The sequence below is a fragment of the Myxine glutinosa genome, chromosome 10, assembly GCF_964187855.1.
Source record: "Myxine glutinosa chromosome 10, kmMyxGlut1.1, whole genome shotgun sequence".
Lineage (NCBI taxonomy): Eukaryota > Metazoa > Chordata > Myxini > Myxiniformes > Myxinidae > Myxine > Myxine glutinosa.
Window position 1 is genome coordinate 71,533,040 of NC_136270.1, and position 21,729 is coordinate 71,554,768.

The window sequence follows — 21,729 nt, forward strand, 5'->3', positions numbered from 1 at the left end:
TGTTGAAATATGTTGAAAAAGTCAAAACTTTACATGGGGTGTACTTACTTTTTCACATGACTGTATGGAGTTTAAAATAAATGTCAAAAGTTCTCTCTCTCTCTCTCTCTCTCTCTCTCTCTCTCTCTCTCTTGATAAATTAATGCCAAAAATGTGCAACAATTTGGTTGGTGCAATGATCTTCATATTTTATAGTAAATTCATCGAATTGTCAGTGATAACAGTCACATGTGTTTATCATTGTAAACTAGCAAATAGCACCCATCACTTGCTGATGGGAATACCACGAGTGGGGAGAGAGAGAGGGAGTGGCGGGAGAGAGATAGGAGGGAGAGAGCGAGAGAGAAGAGAGGAGAGGAGGGAAGGAGAGGAAAGAGAGAGACAGGTGGGAGAGAGCAAATAAGGACCAGTCGCTTCAATAAGACAAGACCAAAGCTGATCTTGCCATGATATTTAACCACCCTGGGATTTTGATTGGTCGAGGGATAAACAGGACCATTACCGTTACGCCTAAACACAGAGCACCATTTTCTGTGTGTTTGTATTTTACGGCGATGGCCCTGCTTCACAAAGGAGCACACCTGCTTCATGCATTGCTGCTGTGTTTGCTCCTCGTCTTGCTTCTTTATGTTTGGGAGTTTCTGCTGCTCCTAATTTTTGTTATTCCTTAGTTAGGTTTTTTTTATTTTTTTTTTATTTTTCCACTTCTATCTTCCTTCTTTATCTCCTGCCTTTCTGCATTCTGCTATCTGCCTTTCCTACTATACTGTACACTCCGGTAGGGAGGGTTGGTGCGAGGAGGGGAGTGGGAGCAAGGGAAAGAGAGAGGGAGAGGAGGGGGGAGAGGAAGGGGGAGTAGAGGGGTGGATGGGAGAGGGAGAGAGAGAGGGAGAGAGAGAGGGAGAGAGAGAGAGGGAGAGAGAGGGAGAGAGAGAGGGAGAGAGAGAGGGAGAGAGAGAGGGAGAGAGAGAGGGAGAGAGAGAGAGAGAGAGAGAGAGAGAGAGAGAGAGAGAGAGAGAGAGAGAGAAAGAAAGAAAGAATATGAATGAATGAATGATCGTTTTAAGGCCATTTTCCCCGCTGGAGCAGGGGTTAGCCTTGCGGGCCCCATGACAATCATGGTTCCCTGTTTGAGGCAATGTTTTTATGGCCGGATGCCCTTCCTGGCGCCAACCCTTAGTCGCCTCTGTCGATGCGCAGGGATACGGTGCACCTATTCTAAACCGGGGTACACACCGGGAAAGAGAGAGAGAGAGAGAGAGAGAGAGAGAGAGAGATAGTGAGGGATGGTGGAGAGAGAGGTTCTATTGCTCTTGTAAAGCATGCCACTTATGTTTGGTTTTAGAAACAAATCAATAAATTAGCTTAATGAAGCACTAGTATTGCTGGTGAAGGCTTGTGTCAATCTGCATCAGCAGCCACGTAGAACAATGGATGATATCAAAAGTACTTTGTTCGAGCTAAGCTAACCATCGTGGGAAGCTTGGAGAAGCTGACATATCGAGCAATCACCCTTCATCGGAGAAAAAGAGGGAGCATCAACTACTCTAGTTTGCTCCGACAAAGAGTTAACACCAGAAAAGTCAGCTTCTTGCTTCCATATCCCATACCTCCATCAACTTCCTGTTTATTTCATCCATTGCTGAAATAATCCAAGTCGCTTTGTTTTTGTCAATAATCCAAGCAATGTAATATTTCATTGTGAAACAAATGAAGTTAAAAGCTTTGGATGAAACCAGGTTCGTTGGCAGTAGCTCATGAGATGGGGAGAAAAATGAAACGGGGAGAAAAATAAATACCCGCGATCAATAAACAGATTGTTACATCGCACGGATGAGTCCAAATGGGAATCAAGATGACTGAGGCACGAAGGAAAGTGACAAGGTAAAAAATGAGCCTCAATAGGCACGCGTAGTGGAAGCCGAATGTTATTTCCTTGCTCCTGCCAGGGAATTTGGTGAGATTTGTGTTATGTATTGGTCGCAAATCCTTTGTTTTCAGAGCTCTCCAGGATTAGGATTACAGGGCAATGCATGGAATAGGATGTGGCTGTTATCAAGATAGAACCTTCTATTTGTAATATTCTATTAACTTAGGAGAGTAATAAAACAAAGTGGAAATAATAAATAAATAAAAATGAAAAAGATGAAATTTGCAACTTTACCCTCTGGCATACAGCGATTATGGCCCAGCTGTCTCTTGGGAACTTGTACTAGGCCTTTTCATGGTGCTATGTGGTGTTTTGTAGGTTGTTGTGACCGACGTACAGAGGGTCAAAGGTCAGTATGAGCAGGCTGCAAAGGAGGCCAGCCTGGCAAAGAGAAAGTACGAGGAAACTGCTTTGAAAGGTACATAAGGACCATTCTATTCGATATCTTTATGGAAGGAGACCCGCAATTGTTCCTCTGTCAAAGACCCATTACAGTGCTGACTGCCCCCTGACTATCATTACTTCTTGTTGGTGGCAGGTGTGCGGGAGCGAGAACGTGCGAGGGAACGTCACGTGAAGACGATGATGCGGTTGCACAGCCAGCACAACCAATTTGTGCTCGTGATGAGTGGAGCGCAGCACTACCAGAATGCTTATCAAGAGACTTTACTGCCACACCTGCTGTCCACCTTGCAGAATATGCAGGAGGAAGCTGTTCAAGTGCTGTGAGCCACTTGCACTCTCTTACAATTCCACTTGCTTTAACCATGGGTTACCAAACTTGGGGTCACAGGTCACAACCCTGGAACTTTGGTGTGAAACCAGAAATCTGCTCAACACGACAATGAATTGTAATAATAGGGTTCACCCCACCTTCCAGGGTCGTTTTTAGTATGGCTGTATTAAAAATCTGTACAATTGAGGTACGTCTGTAAAAACTTCAAATCCTTACATTTTGTAATTTCCTGTGCGTAAAACCATTGCCTCTGGAGACAAACTTCCTCCGGGGATGCAGTCACTAAAGGTGCAGTCAGCAGATCCTGTGCCCCGCAAACCAAAACCTAACCTGCCAGATGTGGTGTGCCCTCTCAACCATGAAACAAAACATTGAGCGGTTGCGTCACGATGCTGAAGCTCGGGGGTCGGGTGTAACTTGAGTCCAGATCAATGAAGGAAGCATGAGATTTTATTGCTACATTCGTTATGCTGCTGCTGTTTCGGCAGGTGCAAGTTTTAATCTGGTACATGCGCAATGTCTGGGTCACAAGAACTTCACACCGAGGATAAAGTTGGGAAACCCTGCTTGTAACCCATTCTCATCTCTTTGCCCGACCATGCAAGTTGTGTAATCACAATATTTATATCATCAAAAGAGAAAACAGATCAATTTTTAATGTTGTGTGATATAAAAGCAGTAACCTCAACCAAAGAACTGCTTTTTATTATTGTCGTGTGACTACCCTGTAGTGAACACCGCAGGGCAAAACGGATGACCAAACGAGCTCTAACTCCGAGGCGTTCAATTAAAGAATGACTGTATTCTTTACACGCGAGGGAAAGGGGGATGGCGAACTTACCTGGACGGCTTACACCCGACTTCTTTGCACCTGGATAATTAATCAACTCAAACAACACGGAATTAAAATGTACAAAAATACCGGATTCATTTTTAAAAATGCCGTTCACAAAGAATGCACGATAAAACGAAATTCCTAATTGGAGCGCCCCCATACAGACCCGAATACAGTCAAAGGGAAATATAACTGTCAAAATTAATGTGTTATTTGTGGCACTTAGCTCTAATTGGCTCTTGAACGTCGTCAGGAATCATACCGGGCCCTGCATCCTTGTGCACGAAAACCGCAGGCTGCACTCTGGGGGGCACAACTAGGCCTCGCCGTGCAGTCCGCTCACTCCTGGCTTCGTGCGCGAAGTGAACAGGCCTTGGTGTGCAGCTCGCTCTTCCAGCTGCGCTTGTCCTCACGATTTCGTTCACCAACACCAACACCAAAGCCAGACGATGCGAGCCAGCCACGAGAAGACGAAGAGGAGTGATGTTGGGACACGACCGTTCGTCGTCAAAGCCAGGACTCGAGAGGATGAAGAAGAGGAGAGTGGAAATTTTAGAGGAGAGAATGAAGCCCAGAGCACAAAATGACGGGGAGACGACCGCTCGCCACCAAACCCAGAACATGCGAGGAAATAAAGAGGAAGAGAAAATTGTGGTGTCTCAAGGAATGTCCTTCGCTCAAGAGCTAGAAAATATCGGACAGAGCGCTCCTTTAGTCAGGGCTCTGACGTCATCCTATGACGTTTACACCAATCCCATAGTCCCTTCTTACCAGTCTTTTGCGTCAATCGATCCCGGACCAATGGCGTGGCCCCATGGACCTTTTGTGCCTGTGTGCTCACCAGGTCGATGTTATCCATGGTAGTGCTCAATGTCCTGTTTCCAGTTGGTTTTTATTTAGTGTCATAAATGGGCGATTTCTTACTATGTGTGTGTGGTGCTGGTATCATAAGCAACAGAGGAAAAATAACAGAGGCCATTACATACAGGGGATTAATTACCCATAATCCCTCACTAATTAACAACACCCCCCCCCCCCTCCCTCTCATGGGGACAAAGATACGCTCTTCCATGACATACGGTCTACACAAATTTCTTACTTATTACATGGGGTTTCTTCTTCTTCACGACAGTCGGAGCACACTACCTATGCAATTCTACCTGGACTAAGGTATTGCCTACCCCCCACAAACGTAACATTCGTAAGGTGGGCCAGATTGGGCACAGCACATTGTGGGTCCAACGCCCGGATCATCTAACCTGTTTTCCAAGATTAAAACGTTTGCTCCTTTCTTATACCCAAGTCCAGGCAAATGAATCCTTTCGTTCACATCTATTCATCTCCTATTCACGACCAATCCCTCCGAAGTGTTACAACTTACAATGCCTGTTACCGCCGATCTAATCAAGTTGCATTTCCATCTGTGTGGAAGCTCGCGCTAAGTATAACCAGGAGTATTGAGAGAGTGAGAAACTTTTATTAATTCACACCAGCTGATTTGATGTCCAATGAGGTGTTGGTGTTACCCTTAGCAACAAGCACAGCTTGAACCTCGTACCAAATGTTGGTTGATATCAGTTGTAATATCGGGACATTGCACTTTTAAAGATTCCTGTCGGCCAATATGTCAACAATTTTAGGCCTGACCTTTCTAGTTTCAACCATGGCATGACCTATTGTCATCCATTTACAAAGGGCATTTAATCCCTACAGTTGACAAGAAGATCCAATGTGATGGCAATCTCATAAACCTTTGGCACCCAGTAACATTTATACAGTACTGTGCAAATGACTATTCCAGGTTGAGCGTCAGTCAGCACTTTACCCTGTGGCATCTCAATTAGGACCGAGTGTTACTACGAGCTGTACACCTTTACAAAGTGTGTGTAGCTTGGCATTGTGAGAAAATGTACACAATCAGGTTGAGAAGCCCCATTCAACTTTGTATGTGCGGTCCCAATACTTTGGCCAATATGGTGTAATCTTACTATAATTCACCAAATGTCCGTCTGTCTGTCTGTTCGAAGGTACCGTAAAAACTGCTGAACCAATCGCAAAGATATTTTGTGTGGGTAATCCTGGGACCCCTGGGAGTAAAATAGGCCATTTAGTTTTCCCAATTTCAGCTTTGGTCTCCAGCATTCTCAGGTTTGGACTCCCGCATAACGTTCGTGTTCGCATAACGTTCATTGTGACGATGTTCTCATTGTCACAATGTTTTGATAATGTATGTGTTCACGGTGGTGTTTGACGTGACGGTGTGAACGTAATTTCGTAATGTTTTTCGTTTCGTAATCCTTTAATGAACGTTTAATGTTTAATGAACGTTTAATGTTTAATGAACGTTTAATGCCCTTCGATGTCCGGGGCCGCATGCGTGCTACACTGGACGGGCCAGCATGTACCATGCCCTTCGCCGTCAGGCTCGGGTAAACCGCTGAGCCCCGTCCGTGATGGGGACTGGGGCTTGAGACATTGTCCCACGAACGAGGAATTCCCAGTAAGCACGAGTCATCAGCTCATGTTGATTAAGTCACTGCCCTTTGTACACACCACCCGTCGCTACTACCGATCGGATGGTTTGGTGAGATCCTCGGATCAGCCCCTGCACGGGCCGTACTCGGCTCGTGCCAGTGCACCGAAAAGATGAGCGAACTTGCCTGTCTCGAGGAATTAAAAGTCGTAACAAGGTTTCCGTCGGTGAACCTGCGGAAGGATCATTATCGGGACAACATGAGAGCGAGCGAGACGCGAGACGTACGTGGTACGTGATCGTCCATGTACTGTTTAGCCATGTACTGTTTAGATTTTGATGATTTGTGTGTGATGTGATTCAACGGATGTTTATATGAATCGTTTAAAATAAAAAAGCCTTCAATTTCTGATATTTTACCTTTTCATTTGGGCTTCCCAGTTGAAGCCCCGCCCGCCCGTAGGGCGGGTACTGTTGCTAGTGAAATATGATGCAGAATAAAAGATTGTGTTGAGATACTGTTGGCTGTGACAACAGGTGGCCTAGTTTGTCAACATCGATGTGATAACGAGGCACTGCGTGAGCACTGCGTGAGGTGGTACGGTTGGTGGGCATGATGCACAATGGCGTCACCGAAGAATAGGGTCATCAACGTGTGGCTTACTATGGTGTGATGTGATACAGTAGTGTGACTAATGTTGTAGTTTCTGCGGAAAATGGTATTGTATCGAGCTGGGTGGCATGACATTGCTTCGTGTCGGCAGGAAAGATATCCTGGCTGAATACCTGCGCGTCAGCAACCTGACGGCAGAGCCAATGCTGCTCCTGCACCAAGAAATGGCGAGTGCCGTGTCTGACATTCAACCAAACACCGAGTATGAGAACTTCGTTGAGCAGAACCGGTACAACGCAGCATCCTGCACCTTTCTCAGTTGCTGTGTCACACTTTCAACTACTCATATGTATGGTGCACCACAATGTACCTTTATTGATAAGTACATTGTGGGGAATGATATTGGACCAGGAAAGGGAAGAAATGAGATCGCCTTTAAAACTGTACCTTTCAGAAGATAGGTGTAGGATCCTGAATTGCAAGATACTTCCGGGTGAGGTAGTAGTGAGCCACCATAGGTTATTTGTTTTTGATTGTAAGCTGGTCAATAATGGGAGAAATCAGAAAGAGAAGAGTAGGGAGAACTTTAGGCTGTGGAATCTACAGCATGTCATTGCAGTCAGATTGAAGGAACAGAATGATAGGGGGTTTGTGGGAAAAAAAAAACTAGGGAAAATAAAGATGGAGAAAGATAATGGACAAAATAGGTGGTGGTGGGGATGATTAAGGAATTGGGATGGAGCATTTGTTTGTTTGTTTTTTTGTTTTTTTTAATATACTGAATCGAGGCTTGATTAAGATCTTTGAGGAGTAGTGGATACTAAATGATCGGCTGGAGAGTTAATCAGTGGATATCTATAAAAACAAGTGAATCCTCTTGGATTGCGCTGAGGTTCGGGCATGGAATTTCGAGCCTCGATCATGGTTCGAGCCTTGATCTTGTATACAAAAATAATAATAATAATAATAAGAACCTTGGGCCGAATCTCGCGCTTCACCAGTGCGCGTGCGCGAATTTACGTCACGTCGGCAGCGAGAAGGGGTTCCCCAACACGAACCAATCAGGAACTGCCACGTCACACTTATATGATCTCAGAATTCCTGTGACAGGAATTCGCGTTACACTGGCTGGAAGTCATTCGCTAGAGGCGCTTCCTCAGCGCTAATAAAAGGATGTTATGGAATATGGGATTTACAGGAGTATCAAACTGGTCAAATTAATAGAAAAGTGGTGAATAATAAGATGTGGGGATTGATGGGAGCAGTTTGGGTTTATGACAGGTAGCGGAACAACAGATCTGCTATTTTCAATCTTCAGCCGAGACACGAGAACATTTTGGGAGGAAATAGCAAGTTGTATTGTGAGATTGTGGATCTGGAGAAAGCATATTGTAGGGTTCCAAGGTAGGTGGTGTATTGATGTCCGAGGAAGAAACGAGTACCCAAAAGACTGGTAAGGATAGTTGAGGTGATGTATGAAAATGGATAGGCCAAGTTGCATAAACAACCCTGAGGAAATCCCAAAGTAAGGATTTCCTTAAGGTTGAGGAAATCCTCAGGAGCCCTTGCCATGCTGGGCAACCAATCAGATTAGAAATAGGCAGAGGGGCATTGCTATTGATTTAAAATGAACATTTAATTTTAAATGACGCTTGTTATATTCCAAGGAATACAAGTACAGTAGAATGGGCATTCCGGTGTTTAGCACACAATTTCTTGCCACCATTTTGGAGTACTAGGGCATGCCCGTACTATATCTATATCTAAAATTATATCCCCCCCTCTATTTACATGAATGGTTTGGTCCATTCGCAACGACCACAGAACCCCCCCCCCTCTATTTACATGCAATGGTTTGGTCCAAAGCGAACGGTTTGGTCCATTCGATGTGATTCGATGATTCGATGTGAATGGTTTGGTCCATTCGCAACGACCACAGAACCCCCCCCTCTATTTACATGAATGGTTTGGTCCATTCGCAAAGCCAAAGCGAACGACCACAGAACCCCCCCCCCCTCTATTTACATGAATGGTTTGGTCCATTCGCAAAGCCAAAGCGAACGACCACAGAACCCCCCCCCCCCCCTCTATTTACATGAATGGTTTGGTCCATTCGCAACGGCAAAGCGAACGGCGAACGGCTAAATCGCCATAGCTCGGTAAGTAATTGTCCGATTAATTTCAAACCTTGAAAAGGCACATCCTCGGGTCCCCAGCAATATACCTGGCAAGTTTCAAGTATATCGGACCGGTAGTTGTCGAGAAACAGCGGTCACAGACAAACGTACAGACGTACAGACGTACAAACGTACAGAGATTACTGGAATTATAGATAGATGTATAGATGGCGGCACCGTCAAGGAAGTCACGTAGCGGCGGTGGGGCGAAATGTTTTGCGATTAACTGCACAAAGTCACAAACTTACCAAGCCGGGGCAAGGGCGTGGATAGGGCAAACTTGTGGATTGGTAGCAGGGTGTGGATAGGGCAAACTTGTGGATACGTAGAAGGGTGTGGCTAGTTGGAAGGGTGTGGATAGGTAAAGTTTGTGGATAGGGCAAAGCTGTGGATTGGTAGCAGGATGTGGATAGGGCAAACTTGTGGATACGTAGAAGGGTGTGAATAGGTAGAAGGGTGTGGATAGGTAGAAGGGTGTGGATAGGGCAAAGCTGTGGATAGGTAGAAGGGTGTGGATAGGGCAAAGCTGTGGATAGGTAGAAGGGTGTGGATAGGTAGAAGGGTGTGGATAGGGCAAAGCTGTGGATAGGTAGAAGAGTGTGGATTGGGCAATCTTGTGGATAGGTATAAGGGTATGGTTAGGCAAACTTGTGGATAGGTATAAGGGTGTGGATAGGGCAAACTTGTGGATAGGTATAAGGGTATGGTTAGGCAAACTTGTGGATAGGTAGCAGGGTGTGGATAGGCAAACTTGTGGATAGGTATAAGGGTGTGGTTAAGCAAACCTGTGGATAGGTATAAGGGTGTGGTTAGGCAAACTTGTGGATAGGTATAAGGGTGTGGTTAGGCAAACTTGTGGATAGGTATAAGGGTGTGGTTAGGCAAACTTGTGGATAGGTATAAGGGTGTGGATAGGGCAAACTTGTGGATAGGTATAAGGGTATGGTTAGGCAAACTTGTGGATAGGCAGCAGGGTGTGGATAGGGCAAACTTGTGGATTGGTATAAGGGTATGGTTAGGCAAACTTGTGGATAGGTAGAAGGGTGTGGATAGGGCAAACTTGTGGAGAGGTATAAGGGTATGGTTAGGCAAACTTGTGGATAAGTATAAGGGTATGGTTAGGCAAACTTGTGGATAGGTAGAGGGTGTGGATAGGTATAAGGGTATGGTTAGGCAAACTTGTGGATAGGTATAAGGGTATGGTTAGGCAAACTTGTGGATAGGTATAAGGGTATGGTTAGGCAAACTTGTGGATAGATATAAGGGTGTGGATAGGGCAAAGCTGTGGATAGGTAGAAGAGTGTGGATAGGGAAAACTTACGAATTGGTAGAAGGTTGTGGATAGGGCAAACTTGTGGATAGGGCAAACATGTGGATAAGTAGAAGGTGGTGGATAGGTAGAAGGGTGTGGATTGGTAGCAGGGTGTGGATTGGGCAAAGCTGTGGATAAGTAGAAGGGTGTAGATCGGGCAAACTTGTGGATAGGTACAAGGGTGTGGATAGGTAGAAGGATGTGGATAGGGCAAAGCTGTGGATAGGTAGAAGGGTGTGAATAGGTAGAAGGGTGTGAATAGGTAGATGGTGTGGATAGGTAGAAGGGTGTGGATAGGTAGAAGGGTGTGTATAGGTACAAGGGTGTGGATAGGTAGAAGGGTGTGGATAGGTACAAGGGTGTGGATAGGTAGAAGGATGTGGATAGGGCAAAGCTGTGGATAGGTAGAAGGGTGTGAATAGGTGGAAGGGTGTGAATAGATAGCGGGTGTGCATAGGTAGAAGGGTGTGGATAGGTAGAAGGGTGTGGATTGGGCAAAGCTGTGGATAGGTATAAGGGTGTGGATAGGGCAATCTTGTGGATAGGTAAAACGGTGTGGATAGGGCAAACGTTTGGATATGATGGCAGAGCCAGATATGACAGCATTGTGGATAGGTAGAGTGTGGATAGGGCAAACTTGTGGATAGGTAGCAAGGTGTGGATAGGGCAAACTTGTGGATCGGTAGAAAGGTGTGGATAGGGTAAACGTTTGGATATGATGGCACAGCCGGATATGACAGCATTGTGGATAGGTAGAGTGTGGTTAGGGCAAACTTGTGGATAGGTAGCAAGGTGTGGATAGGGCAAACTTGTGGATCGGTAAAACTTGTGGCGTGTACTGTGCAAGAAGGTGCAATTAATGAAGGCAGTAGTTTTAGTAGTAGTAGTAGTAGAAGAAGAAGAAGATAAAGTACCAGAATTTAGTTGAACCAATTTATTAAATGATACTGGTGTTGTAGCACTCAATGTCACATCATACCATTATAATACCATTCTGTTATTGTCGCATTGTTACCCCGCACGAGCGAAGTGAAAATCGTGCGTGGTTAAGCAATTGGTTCACCTAGTCTTTCTGTCTGTCCACAAACGTCAGTTTGTGATTGCGCAACAACCTAATTCCAATTTAATGTTATATCTTGAACACAAATCAGAACATGAATCGGAAAACGAACTTGCAGTTTAGCAGTACTTTAGTTCTAAATTCATCCCGAATGCACATGCGCAGTGAGGTGTGAGATAATCTTTTTACTCGGCCTACCTGGCTGGTAGTCAAAATAAATTGCAAGTCATTCCAAACTGGAATTTACTGTTTTTAATGACGTCATAAAGGACACAAACAACATGCATGGATAACTAATGTAACGTGTCAGATTGAGTGGTGTAAAAGACGCTGCATCAATGGCGTTAAATTTCCGAAAAAAGTTTTTTCCACAACTTTTAAAATCTTTAATTTATTTCAATTTAATTATATACTTGAACTCTGTAGAACACATATCGCCTTTTGGCACTTTCAAAAGCCTTCCATTTAGGAGTAATTGAACACCACATCCCGGTATTTTATGTCATCTCGACCAATCTTGAAAATTTTCCACTCGCAGTGGCGGAAGTAAAAAGGCACAGGAGGACCATCGGCATCGGCATTGGTTGGGGCATATGCTCATTGGAGAAAAGGGAAATATGGTCAGGTAGGCCTTTTATATGGATGTAGTTGGCAGGAGGATAGGTGGCCGAATGAAACTGTGGTGGATGGTGGTGTTGGGGAGGGACATGAAATGTGTGGTTGTGCAGAGGGAGATAGAGGGGTGTGGATAGGGCAAACTTTTGTACTATTTTGTCCTTTTTACTCAAGACTGCACAGGCTACCATGTTCTATGAACTCTATCGTTGTATTATTCTCCAATATTCTTTATGTAACACACCATTATGTTATTTGTTCCATAATTTTTCTGCACCCAACATTAATTATTTTATTCATGAGAACTGATGTTGAGGACCTATGGCGTGGTTCAACAGTACTTTTCTGCTTTGTGCATGTCTGTTAAAAGCTTTGTGCAACAGACATGTTTTTTTTTAATTGTTGAAAGCAATTAGCCAATTTTACAATTACTATTGGGGTCACCCATGGGAATCCCACGGGCATGGATGTGTGTGACATTTGGACATCTTCATTTAGAATTAGATGCTGCACATTCAGTTTTACAAAATGGTTGCTGGCAATTTATCAGATGCACAAATGATGTAATCTATACAATGTATTTACTTCTGATAACATGTGAATGCATGTGCTTGCACATGGGAAATACAGTTTGAAATGTGTAATTACATCTCATGTAAAATGTGACTTCAAGAGCTCAAATCCTCTCCCTCCCCACCCCCATCCCTCCCACATCACGCACACTGCACCGGGGAGTGGGTCACACATGGGGGAGAGAGGGTCACACACGGGGGAGAGTGGGTCACACACACGGGGGAGAGTGGGTCACACACACGGGGGAGAGTGGGTCACACACACGGGGGAGAGTGGGTCACACACACGGGGGAGAGTGGGTCACACACACTGGGGAGTGTGGGTCACACACATGGGGGAGAGTGGGTCACACACACAGGGGAGAGTGGGTCACACATGGGGGAGAGAGGGTCACACACGGGGGAGAGTGGGTCATGAACATGGGGGAGAGTGGGTCACACACATGGGGGAGAGTGGGTCACACACACGGGGGAGAGTGGGTCACACACACGGGGGAGAGTGGGTCACACACACAGGGGAGAGTGGGTCACACACACGGGGGAGAGTGGGTCACACACACGGGGGAGAGTGGGTCACACACACGGGGGAGAGTGGGTCACACACACGGGGGAGAGTGGGTCACACACACGGGGGAGAGTTGGTCACACACACGGGGGAGAGTGGGTCAAACACATGGGGGAGAGTGGGTCACACACTGGCGAGAGTGGGTGTCACTTTACTCCTCTCCCCTCATTCCTTTCCAACTCCTCCTCACTCCTCTCCCCTCCTCCTCACTCCTCTCCCCCTCCTCCTCACTCCTCTCCCCCTCTCATAGTCTCCTCTCCCCCTCCCCCAGGTACGGCAAATATTAGAGGTAATTGAACTTTTCTCTTGGAGCAACACAGTGTAAATCCGCCCCCTTGTCCTGTTCATTCATTAGTGAAATGTTTCGCAGAACAGTACATGCATTGGTGACAACATCGGAGTCACACCGCAATGATGATGTTCAACAATGTTATCCGATACTTCATCCAGATTCATTACAGCTGCTCTTGTATATGTTTGCTGAGCACACATTACTTTCCAATGTCTTTGTTGCTCAGTATCCCGTGCAAGTCTGTGTTAACGGTCATTGAATGTCTCGTTCTGTTCCCTCATTATTTTATTCATTTTGTAGATAGCATTTACAAACGCAAGTGGCGACACGTAAACGATGCTCTGCCCTTCTCCCCACGTGCAGAGTACCTAATTGCAACATTTTATTGTGACTACGTCTAAACTCTAAATAATGAAACATTCCGACTATATAAAGAACTAGCAGAAGTACCCGGCATTGCCGGGTGGGGGCAGGGAGGGGAGGAGGAAGTGGGGGGGGGGGAGGGGAGGAGAGGGTGGGGAGGGGAGAAGAGGGGGGAGGGGAGAAGAGGGGGGGAGGGGAGAAGAGGGGGGGAGGGGAGAAGAGGGGGGAGGGGGAGGGGGAGGAGGAGAGGGGAGTAGAGGGGGGGATGGGGAGGGGGAGGGATGGGTGGGGGAGAGGGGAGGGGCAAGGGGGAGGGCAGGGGGGAGAGGGGGGAGGAGGGAGAGGGAGGGGGGGAAGGGGGAGGGGGAGTGGAGGAGGGGAGGGGGAGGGGAGGGGAACGGGGGGGAGGGGACTAGAGGGTGGGGAGGGGAGAAGAGGGGGGGAGGGGAGAAGAGGGGGAGGGGGGAGAGGGGGGAGGGGAGAAGGGGGGGAGGGGGAGGAGGAGAGGGGAGAAGAGGGGGAGGGCGGAGGGGGATGGGGATGGGGGAGGGGGATGGGGAAAGGTGGGAGGGGGAGGGGAGGGGGAAGGGAGGGGAGGGGGGAGGGGGAAGGGGTGGGGGGAAGGGGTAGGGGGAGGGGGAGGGGGGAGGGGGGAGGGGAGGGGGAGGGGAGAGGGAGGGGGGAGTCAAGTCGGAAGTCATTGTCGTCAATTGAATGTCGCATTTATTTTTTATTCCCTGTCAAATGGCATTGGTCCCGCATTCCGAACCCGGAAGTCGGAAGTCATTGTCGTCAAAGTTGAAAAATTAACGTTACGAAATACGCTGATGACGTCATAATTTTAAAACCCGAAGGTTTTTTAAACATTTAAGGTGTGCTGTAGTTTCTCTGGGACGTACTGATTCCGAATATGAAGTTGGAAAATTAACGTTCCAAAATACGCTGATGACATCATAATTTTAAAACGCGAAGTTTTTTTTTAATTTTAAGGTGTGCTTTAGTTGCTCTGAGACGTACTGATTCCGAATATGCCTTTGGTTTTGCTCTGCGATGAGTAGTTCTCGAGTTATAAGAGGACAAACAAACAAACATACTTTACTGCTTTATATATACAGATATAGCTCAAATGGAAAAGTCCCTGGGAAAAAAGTATTTTTGGCGGTGTATAAGAACATTACATTACACCTTTCTGTCTGCGAAAACCACAGTTACTCTTTTCGTTACAGCATACAAGATGACATTTTTAAAATTAAAGATTTCAAACAAACTTCTTTAAAGTGTACGTGCACATAGCTTATAAAATAAGAACGAAAAAATATCTCTCTGCAATTTCCCGTCTGTGGCGATACGTGAGCGAAGCTCTGCCCCTCTCCCCACATTGAATGATCGTTTTATCTGCCCCTCTCCCCACATATGTTGACTTTTTATTGTGACCATGTCTAAATTCAATATTTCATCGTGACGACTGTCATCAAATGGAAAAGTCCGCCGCGAGTTTTTAATATATCTCGGCATTTTCCCGTCTGTTATTTTAGGCGGTGTATGACAGACCGTACCGCAAATTTCTAAAATTGCTCAGCAATTTCCCGTGTGTGCATGAATTTTCTCAATTATTGCTGAAACCGAGTCTAAAACCATCGATAAAAATGAAATCAGATGGTGAATTAGAGTCGAGATAAAGCCGTGAGAGAGTCTCAATGGTCTTTATGTTACAGGCCTTTGAAAATGCATGTAGTTCTATAAACGGTAACTTTCATTGAATTTTATTCCCATTTTTATCAACCGAGTCTAAAACCATTTTAGCGACTGTGAAAAATGAAATGGGTTATTGAATTTGAGTTGATATAAAACTGTGAGAGAGAGAGCAAGACACCACGGGCCTAACAAAAGAGGCCTCAAAACTATGTGAGTAAACAAAATGGTGGATATTTGTTTTTGAAACCCCTCCCAGACCGGGTGTAGCCACTCTCCCGGACAGACTCACAGACAGACAGACAGAATCACCTACGGAGAATATTACATAGACTAGCAACAGTTAACCTGGCTTGATATGATGAAGAACCCAGAACGACGATGCCATGTGGAGGGGTGCACAGTCGGAAACATTTACAATGACCCACATGGACAGAAAGTGCACTGATATTTTCATTTGGAGTGTACCGTTTCTATATGATATTGTTGAAAGGGTTGTACTTGCTGATGTGTAAATATCCGTGCCAAGGTGGGCCTGCATTTTGAACCCTACTTATTCCCCCATCGCCCATCTCAAACACCCCCAGATCTCAGCCAGCATCCGGTCCCCCGCTGACCTTTGATTGCTCGGTGACGGAGGCCATGTCGTTTTTGTTGCCCGGGCAGATCATGGTCAATGAATTAACACTGGAGGACTTGCAACATCGGTAACTTGGTGGAAGCACTTACTAAAAAAAAGGGCTGTAGTTATTTAGTATTTAAGGGTTAATAAAACATGAGATCTCATTTGTAGCTTTGAATTGCTTGTGTAATGCGGTAAAGGGACTGATTGGCAGTACAGGTATTATTAGTACCAAGATATCAATATCTTGATATACAGGTCAGAGGAGTTGTGGATACAAAGTGAGATGGACTTAGTGGTTAAACCTTTTGAAGGAGGTTTTTACCTCTGCCACCAAAGGTGGATGGAGGTTATGTTTTCACCCCTGTTTATCCGTTTGTGAACAAAATATCTCAGAAAGTTGTGGACGGATTCGGACGAAATTTGGCAGAGATGTAGCGTAGGGGGCAACGACGAAATTATAAGATTTTGGTGAAGATCCGGAATCGGATCCGGCTACTAGAATTTTTAAGTGATTCTTCACCATTGGGAGATAGGGCCAAAAACGATACATAGCAGGATATCTCAAAAAGTTGATGACGGATTTGGACGAAACTTGGTGGAGAGGTTGTGTGTGTGACAAGGACGATTCGATTTTGGTGAAGATCTGAATATGGGTTCGGATATGAGAATTATTTAATTTTTTAAGTGATTCTTCACCATTGATTGATAGGGCTAAAACCAACATATAGCAGGATATCTCAAAAAATTATGGACGGATTTGGACGAAACTTGGTGGACCGGTTGTGTGTGTGACAATGACGATTCGATTTGGGTGAAGATCTGAATATAGATTCGGATATGAGAATTATTTATTTTTATAAGTGATTCTTCACCATTGAGTAATAGGGCTAAAACCGACATATAGCAGGATATCTCAAAAAGTTATGGACGGATTTGGACGAAACTTGTTGGACAGGTTGTGTGTGTGACAAGGAAGAATCGATTCAATTTTGGTGATCCGGATCCGGATCCAGCTAGTAGAAGTTTTTTAAGTGATTCTTCACCATTGAGTGATATGGCCAACCAAGCAGAGGTATGCTTTCTACTGAGGTATGTTCTAGTTTTACTGATGTATCAACTAGATTGATGTGAAGTGTTGTGATGGTGATGCACATACAGTGTTGAGGGAATTGTTAGAGTGTGGAGTGAAGTGTCTTGGATGTGATGTGAATCAGTGCGGGTGTGATATGTTGCGTGCGATGTTTAATTTTGCAATTGCCCATTCCATGAATGCGGTGCTGCGTGGCTCGGTGCAGGCTGTCACTGCTTTCTGAGGAACTGGAGCAGCTGGGGAAGGTGCGGCAGGAGAAATCTGCACACATTACAGAACTGGAGAAGGAAATTGAGGAAATGGGTGCAATTCCAAACTACAATACAGGGTCAGCATCTGCCGGTGTCTCTCTGTGTGTTCCTCCATCTGTCTGACATCTATCATCTATGTTTCACTGTGCAATCTACATCCTCCAAAATTGTATTTATTAGTTCCCTAATCGTTTCACCAGAGGTGACTATACGTTTGCTCTCGGTCTGTCTGTCCATCCATCCATCTGTCTGTCCCACCTGTGGTTTTCTAAACTTTTTTCCCATACCCTTTAACATGTTCAACCAAAACTTGGTACATGACTTTATTATGATAAGTTACAGAACGAGTTTGAGTTTCAGGGAGTTTCATCAATATTTATGGAGTTATGCCCTTTTTGGACTTGGACAATATTGTTGCAGTGGTTCAAATGATCCCACTCCTTAACAACAATTTGTTGCGGGGGCCGGGTTCAAAACCCCCTTCTCTCACCACAATTTTTTTTGCATGATTCCCCTCGGTTAATATCGGAGAATCACGAATATCTTCAAGGTGCATGGATCAAGGTGCACGTGCGTGCCGAAGAACCGCACGATCGAACCCTCGCTTTCACACACCTTATTCAATTGCGTGCCGAGTGGATTTGGATGGTGTGGAAAGCGGCGTTACCCCCACGAGATTTATGGACCTGAGTCTAGCCAAATTCGGTCCCGGATGATGCTAGGCCAATGTAGAAAAGACGTACCGAACAGGTTGGAAAGGAATCAAATGTACAGCCTTTTATTTAGAAGGCACAGAGAAACAGAGATGAAGATTCAGCTTATCAATTATTACCTAATAATAACCCCGACTTAGCACCTTCACACTCTGACACAGACACACACACACACACACACACACACACACACACACACACACACACACACACACACAAACACACACACACACAGGGAAAAAGGACACTGGTTAAGGGCATACCGATGTACGTGCTGGAATTGCCTCGCTGGTGACCATGTGGTCTGGTGTGCGCGGCTCGCAGTTCAATACCCAATCCGGATGTGCAGCCTGGATGAGGTAAGGCCCGAAGGACGAACCGCCACCTCAAAGTTGGTATGGATGAACTTCAGCACAGGTTGGACAAGCTTGCAGGTCAGCCGGATGGCGCAAAAGATCGGCGCAGGGGCGATTGGTGTCGACGAAGAACAAAGGCCAAATCACGTGTTGTTGGAGCTAAAACAAGAGAGTCCAGAGCAGGGTGTCATCCACGTGGCAAAATCCCAGGCAAGGCAAGATCGAACAAAGCAGGAGGTCGTCCTGTGCGCAGCAAAATCCTCGGCAAAAGAGAATCACAATGCGCTCCGCATGGGCTTTTATCAGACCTGCCCACGCCCTTCAAAATGTCCCAGAACCTCCCATTGGATGAGGCTTGTCGCAAACTGGGAGGTGTTCCCGCCTACTCACTGGTCACGTGGGCCTGTGCTTCTGGCCACGCCTTCCTGCACATTAGTAATGGCTTCTCCCAGCCACGAAGGCTTGACATCCTGCCTAACTCAACGCATATTTGGTCTTTATTACTACACAATGGGAAAGGGCTAATCTTTACATTAAATAGAAAATTACTGACTAATGCAGGCTACATGTTGTTGTGCAATTGACTATAGGGGGTTTGCCTTTATGGCACAACTGCAACACTACCCCCTTCTCTCACCAAGACTCGACCGGAGTCGTCCACACGGAGCGGCTGGGGTGAGCTGGCATTCATTCAACATTACTGTCGTGTGGCCGCCTCTGATGAAAATCAGGTGGTCACGGAAGCCGATCGCGAAGGCCTTAGCTCCCGAGGAGAAAACTCAATGGCAGACTCGAAGATAGAAAGCTATACAAAATTGCGCAGGATGGAGGGGCGGCACCAGACCCCTGCAGTCTTACCTGTTCTCGGGGCATCTCCAATGCTGCTGCAAATTAAATAAATCACACGGAAAACTGCGTTCAGGTATATACAGAAAATAATACAAGGGTTTATTTTACAAGAGATAGCGGGACAGGAAAATGCGCGCCGGTAATAAAATGTCCTATATCGGGATCCCGCACACCTCAACTCAGAAACAAGGCAAAGGAAAATGAATTACAAAAATAACTGTCCGTCGTGTGCGTGTGAAATGTGGTGCGTCTTAAATTTCTGCAGACTTGTCCACCGTCCAATGCGGCTCCAAGCTCCGGCGCGAGAAAACCCTCCGTCCGCTTCGCCTACGCGCTCCGCCAGGCCCGAGTGACCCGCCCCACTCCAGGTGCCTCGTCGACCGCCCGCGAGGTCCGTTCGCTTATAGCACCAAATGCACCGAGCACTGCTCCAAGCACCACGAATATGGCGAACCAACGACCACCAGGACCTCTCAATACAAAGAGCCAACAACGAAGAGCGAAGGACCAGCACGACTCAATACCAAGAGTGAAGAGCCCAGCACGAAGAGGAGCGTGAAGCACATCAGCCAGCCCTTTTCCAACTTGGCATGTGACGTCAGTTCTGGCGCATCACCAACCAGAGCCTCATAGCTTCCCACCGTCTGCCGAACCTTCTCGCGCCTTCCGCGCTGATTGGTTCACGGCTCGCGCCTTCTATGCCATCCAATCACACGTTCCCTGTGGCGTGGTTATAGCTCGTCTCACGCGATGTTGCCAGGCCAGCTGGTGGTTCAGCTGGCGGCAGCCATCCGGCGGTGCCCCGATCTGGGTTCCTCCCGGTCTTCTTCCAAGGTCATTGTAAGGGAAGGGGAATTATTTAATGTTCGCTAAGGGCCTATCTAAGTGTTTATATGAGTATGCATTGCCATAGGGACAAAGGTTTGGCGACAGGGACGACGACGAACAAAGGAATCTTATCCATAATCCCTGCACTATTTAGCACACCCTGCAACCTGCTCCCTCATAGCGGGGACATCAATACAGCTTATACTGACAACCCGGGATAACATAGAACTTATTACAGGGTAGATTCCCTATCATGACAGTCGGATACGTACCTATACAGATCTATCTGGCTCTAGATATTGCTCTACCCCCCGACATAACATTAATTTTAGTGCAATGGTTCCCAACCTGTGGTACGCATACCACTAGTGGTACGCGAGGGCCTTCCAGGTGGTTCGTGACTCAACCTTTAAAAAAAATGATTTGGCCTGATAAAAATTTTATTTCTGATTTCTGATATATTTCATGATTTCCGATGTGCTGTGAGCAAAGTTATGCCCCGCATCGACCAGCTCGTGGAGAAGAAACAGATGCAGCCCTCGCATTAAATTGAAATAAGCCTGATATCTTATCGAATTGAGTTTTTCTGGAACCAGGTGGTACGCGGATTGAGTTTTTCTGGAACCAGGTGGTACGCGGCGACGGTACGGGACCTCCAAGTGGTACTCGATCAGAAAACGGTTGGGAAACGATGTTTTAGTGTGACACGTAGATGTGATTCCCCTAACATTTTAAACTCTAATCTCAGTGTGTGCGACATTTTTTTAATTTTATTTTTTTAAACATTTAAATGTACATTTTAAAACTAAATATGTCCCTCCTAATGCGTTGAGAAACTACCTCACAGATTCACACCCACAACCTTATACTGTTCACGTATTGCCGGAATTTTGAAACTAAACATAACCGGCGGGCAACATTTTTACATTTTACACGAAACACAATTTATTTTACAAAAACTATGACCCAGGACCTGGACTTAAGGAATAGAACTTGGAGCACTTGTTGCTGGAGTCATCTTCTTGTTGCTGGAGTGCCTTCTTGCCTTGGTAGGCGGGCTAACAAAAACCGGCTGGCCCTGACCGGCATACAGGCCATTTGAAGATCAGGACCATCTAAATCTTCACAATTGCACACATGGATCACTTTTTTATTCACGAGAAGGGCCACTTGAAACGTGGTCCAAATGTGTGGTGCCAATGCCACCCAACAGGTGATCCATGTGTGGCATCAATGCCACCCAACAGGTGGTCCATATGCAGCAAGATGATGAGGCAGCCAAGAGGTGTAACCATGGAGATGGGTGTGGCCACAGAGCCAGTGGTCCATAATGTGATGAATGGATGGATGTGAGTGAGTCATGGATGGCAGCAAGATGCTGCGACGGCAAGGTGTCCTCGTGATGGTCCTGGATCGGGGAGGAAGAGAAGATGCAACGAGCAAAAAGGAAAAGACACGGTGGCACATGCAAAACACAGGTATGACAAGCGGGTGAGCGGAACGCCAGCAGAGTGAACTCGAGCCTGGCCCTACCCGTTTGTGCCCCCCACCGTTAACTACACTACCCTAGCCCTCCTTATATTTACAATTCGTCTCTACGTCTTGTCTCCCCCTTCCCCTCTTTATTCCAAATTTGTCCCCAACTCCCCCCAGGCTCTCCCAGGAAGGAAAGGCGGAATGAATACAATGTTTCGTGCTCACGTCGTGATGCATCTTACCAATCAAACATTGAGTCCCGTGGTGCGAAATCCATCCCCTTGTGGATGGTTGTGGATGGTGCGA

At 46.1% G+C, this 21,729-nt stretch overlaps 1 protein-coding gene across 1 annotated transcript in view; it reads left to right on the forward strand.

The window, feature by feature from the left end:
* LOC137434114 (tyrosine-protein kinase Fer) overlaps positions 1–21,729 on the forward strand; it is a 97,937-nt gene that overhangs the window by 27,341 nt on the left and 48,867 nt on the right. Inside the window, exons 4-8 of the mRNA XM_078785757.1 lie at positions 2,249–2,348; positions 2,469–2,655; positions 6,739–6,876; positions 15,823–15,942; positions 17,156–17,278. Coding sequence (XP_078641883.1) covers positions 2,249–2,348; positions 2,469–2,655; positions 6,739–6,876; positions 15,823–15,942; positions 17,156–17,278 — 668 coding nt within the window. The remainder of the gene's footprint in view (positions 1–2,248; positions 2,349–2,468; positions 2,656–6,738; positions 6,877–15,822; positions 15,943–17,155; positions 17,279–21,729) is intronic.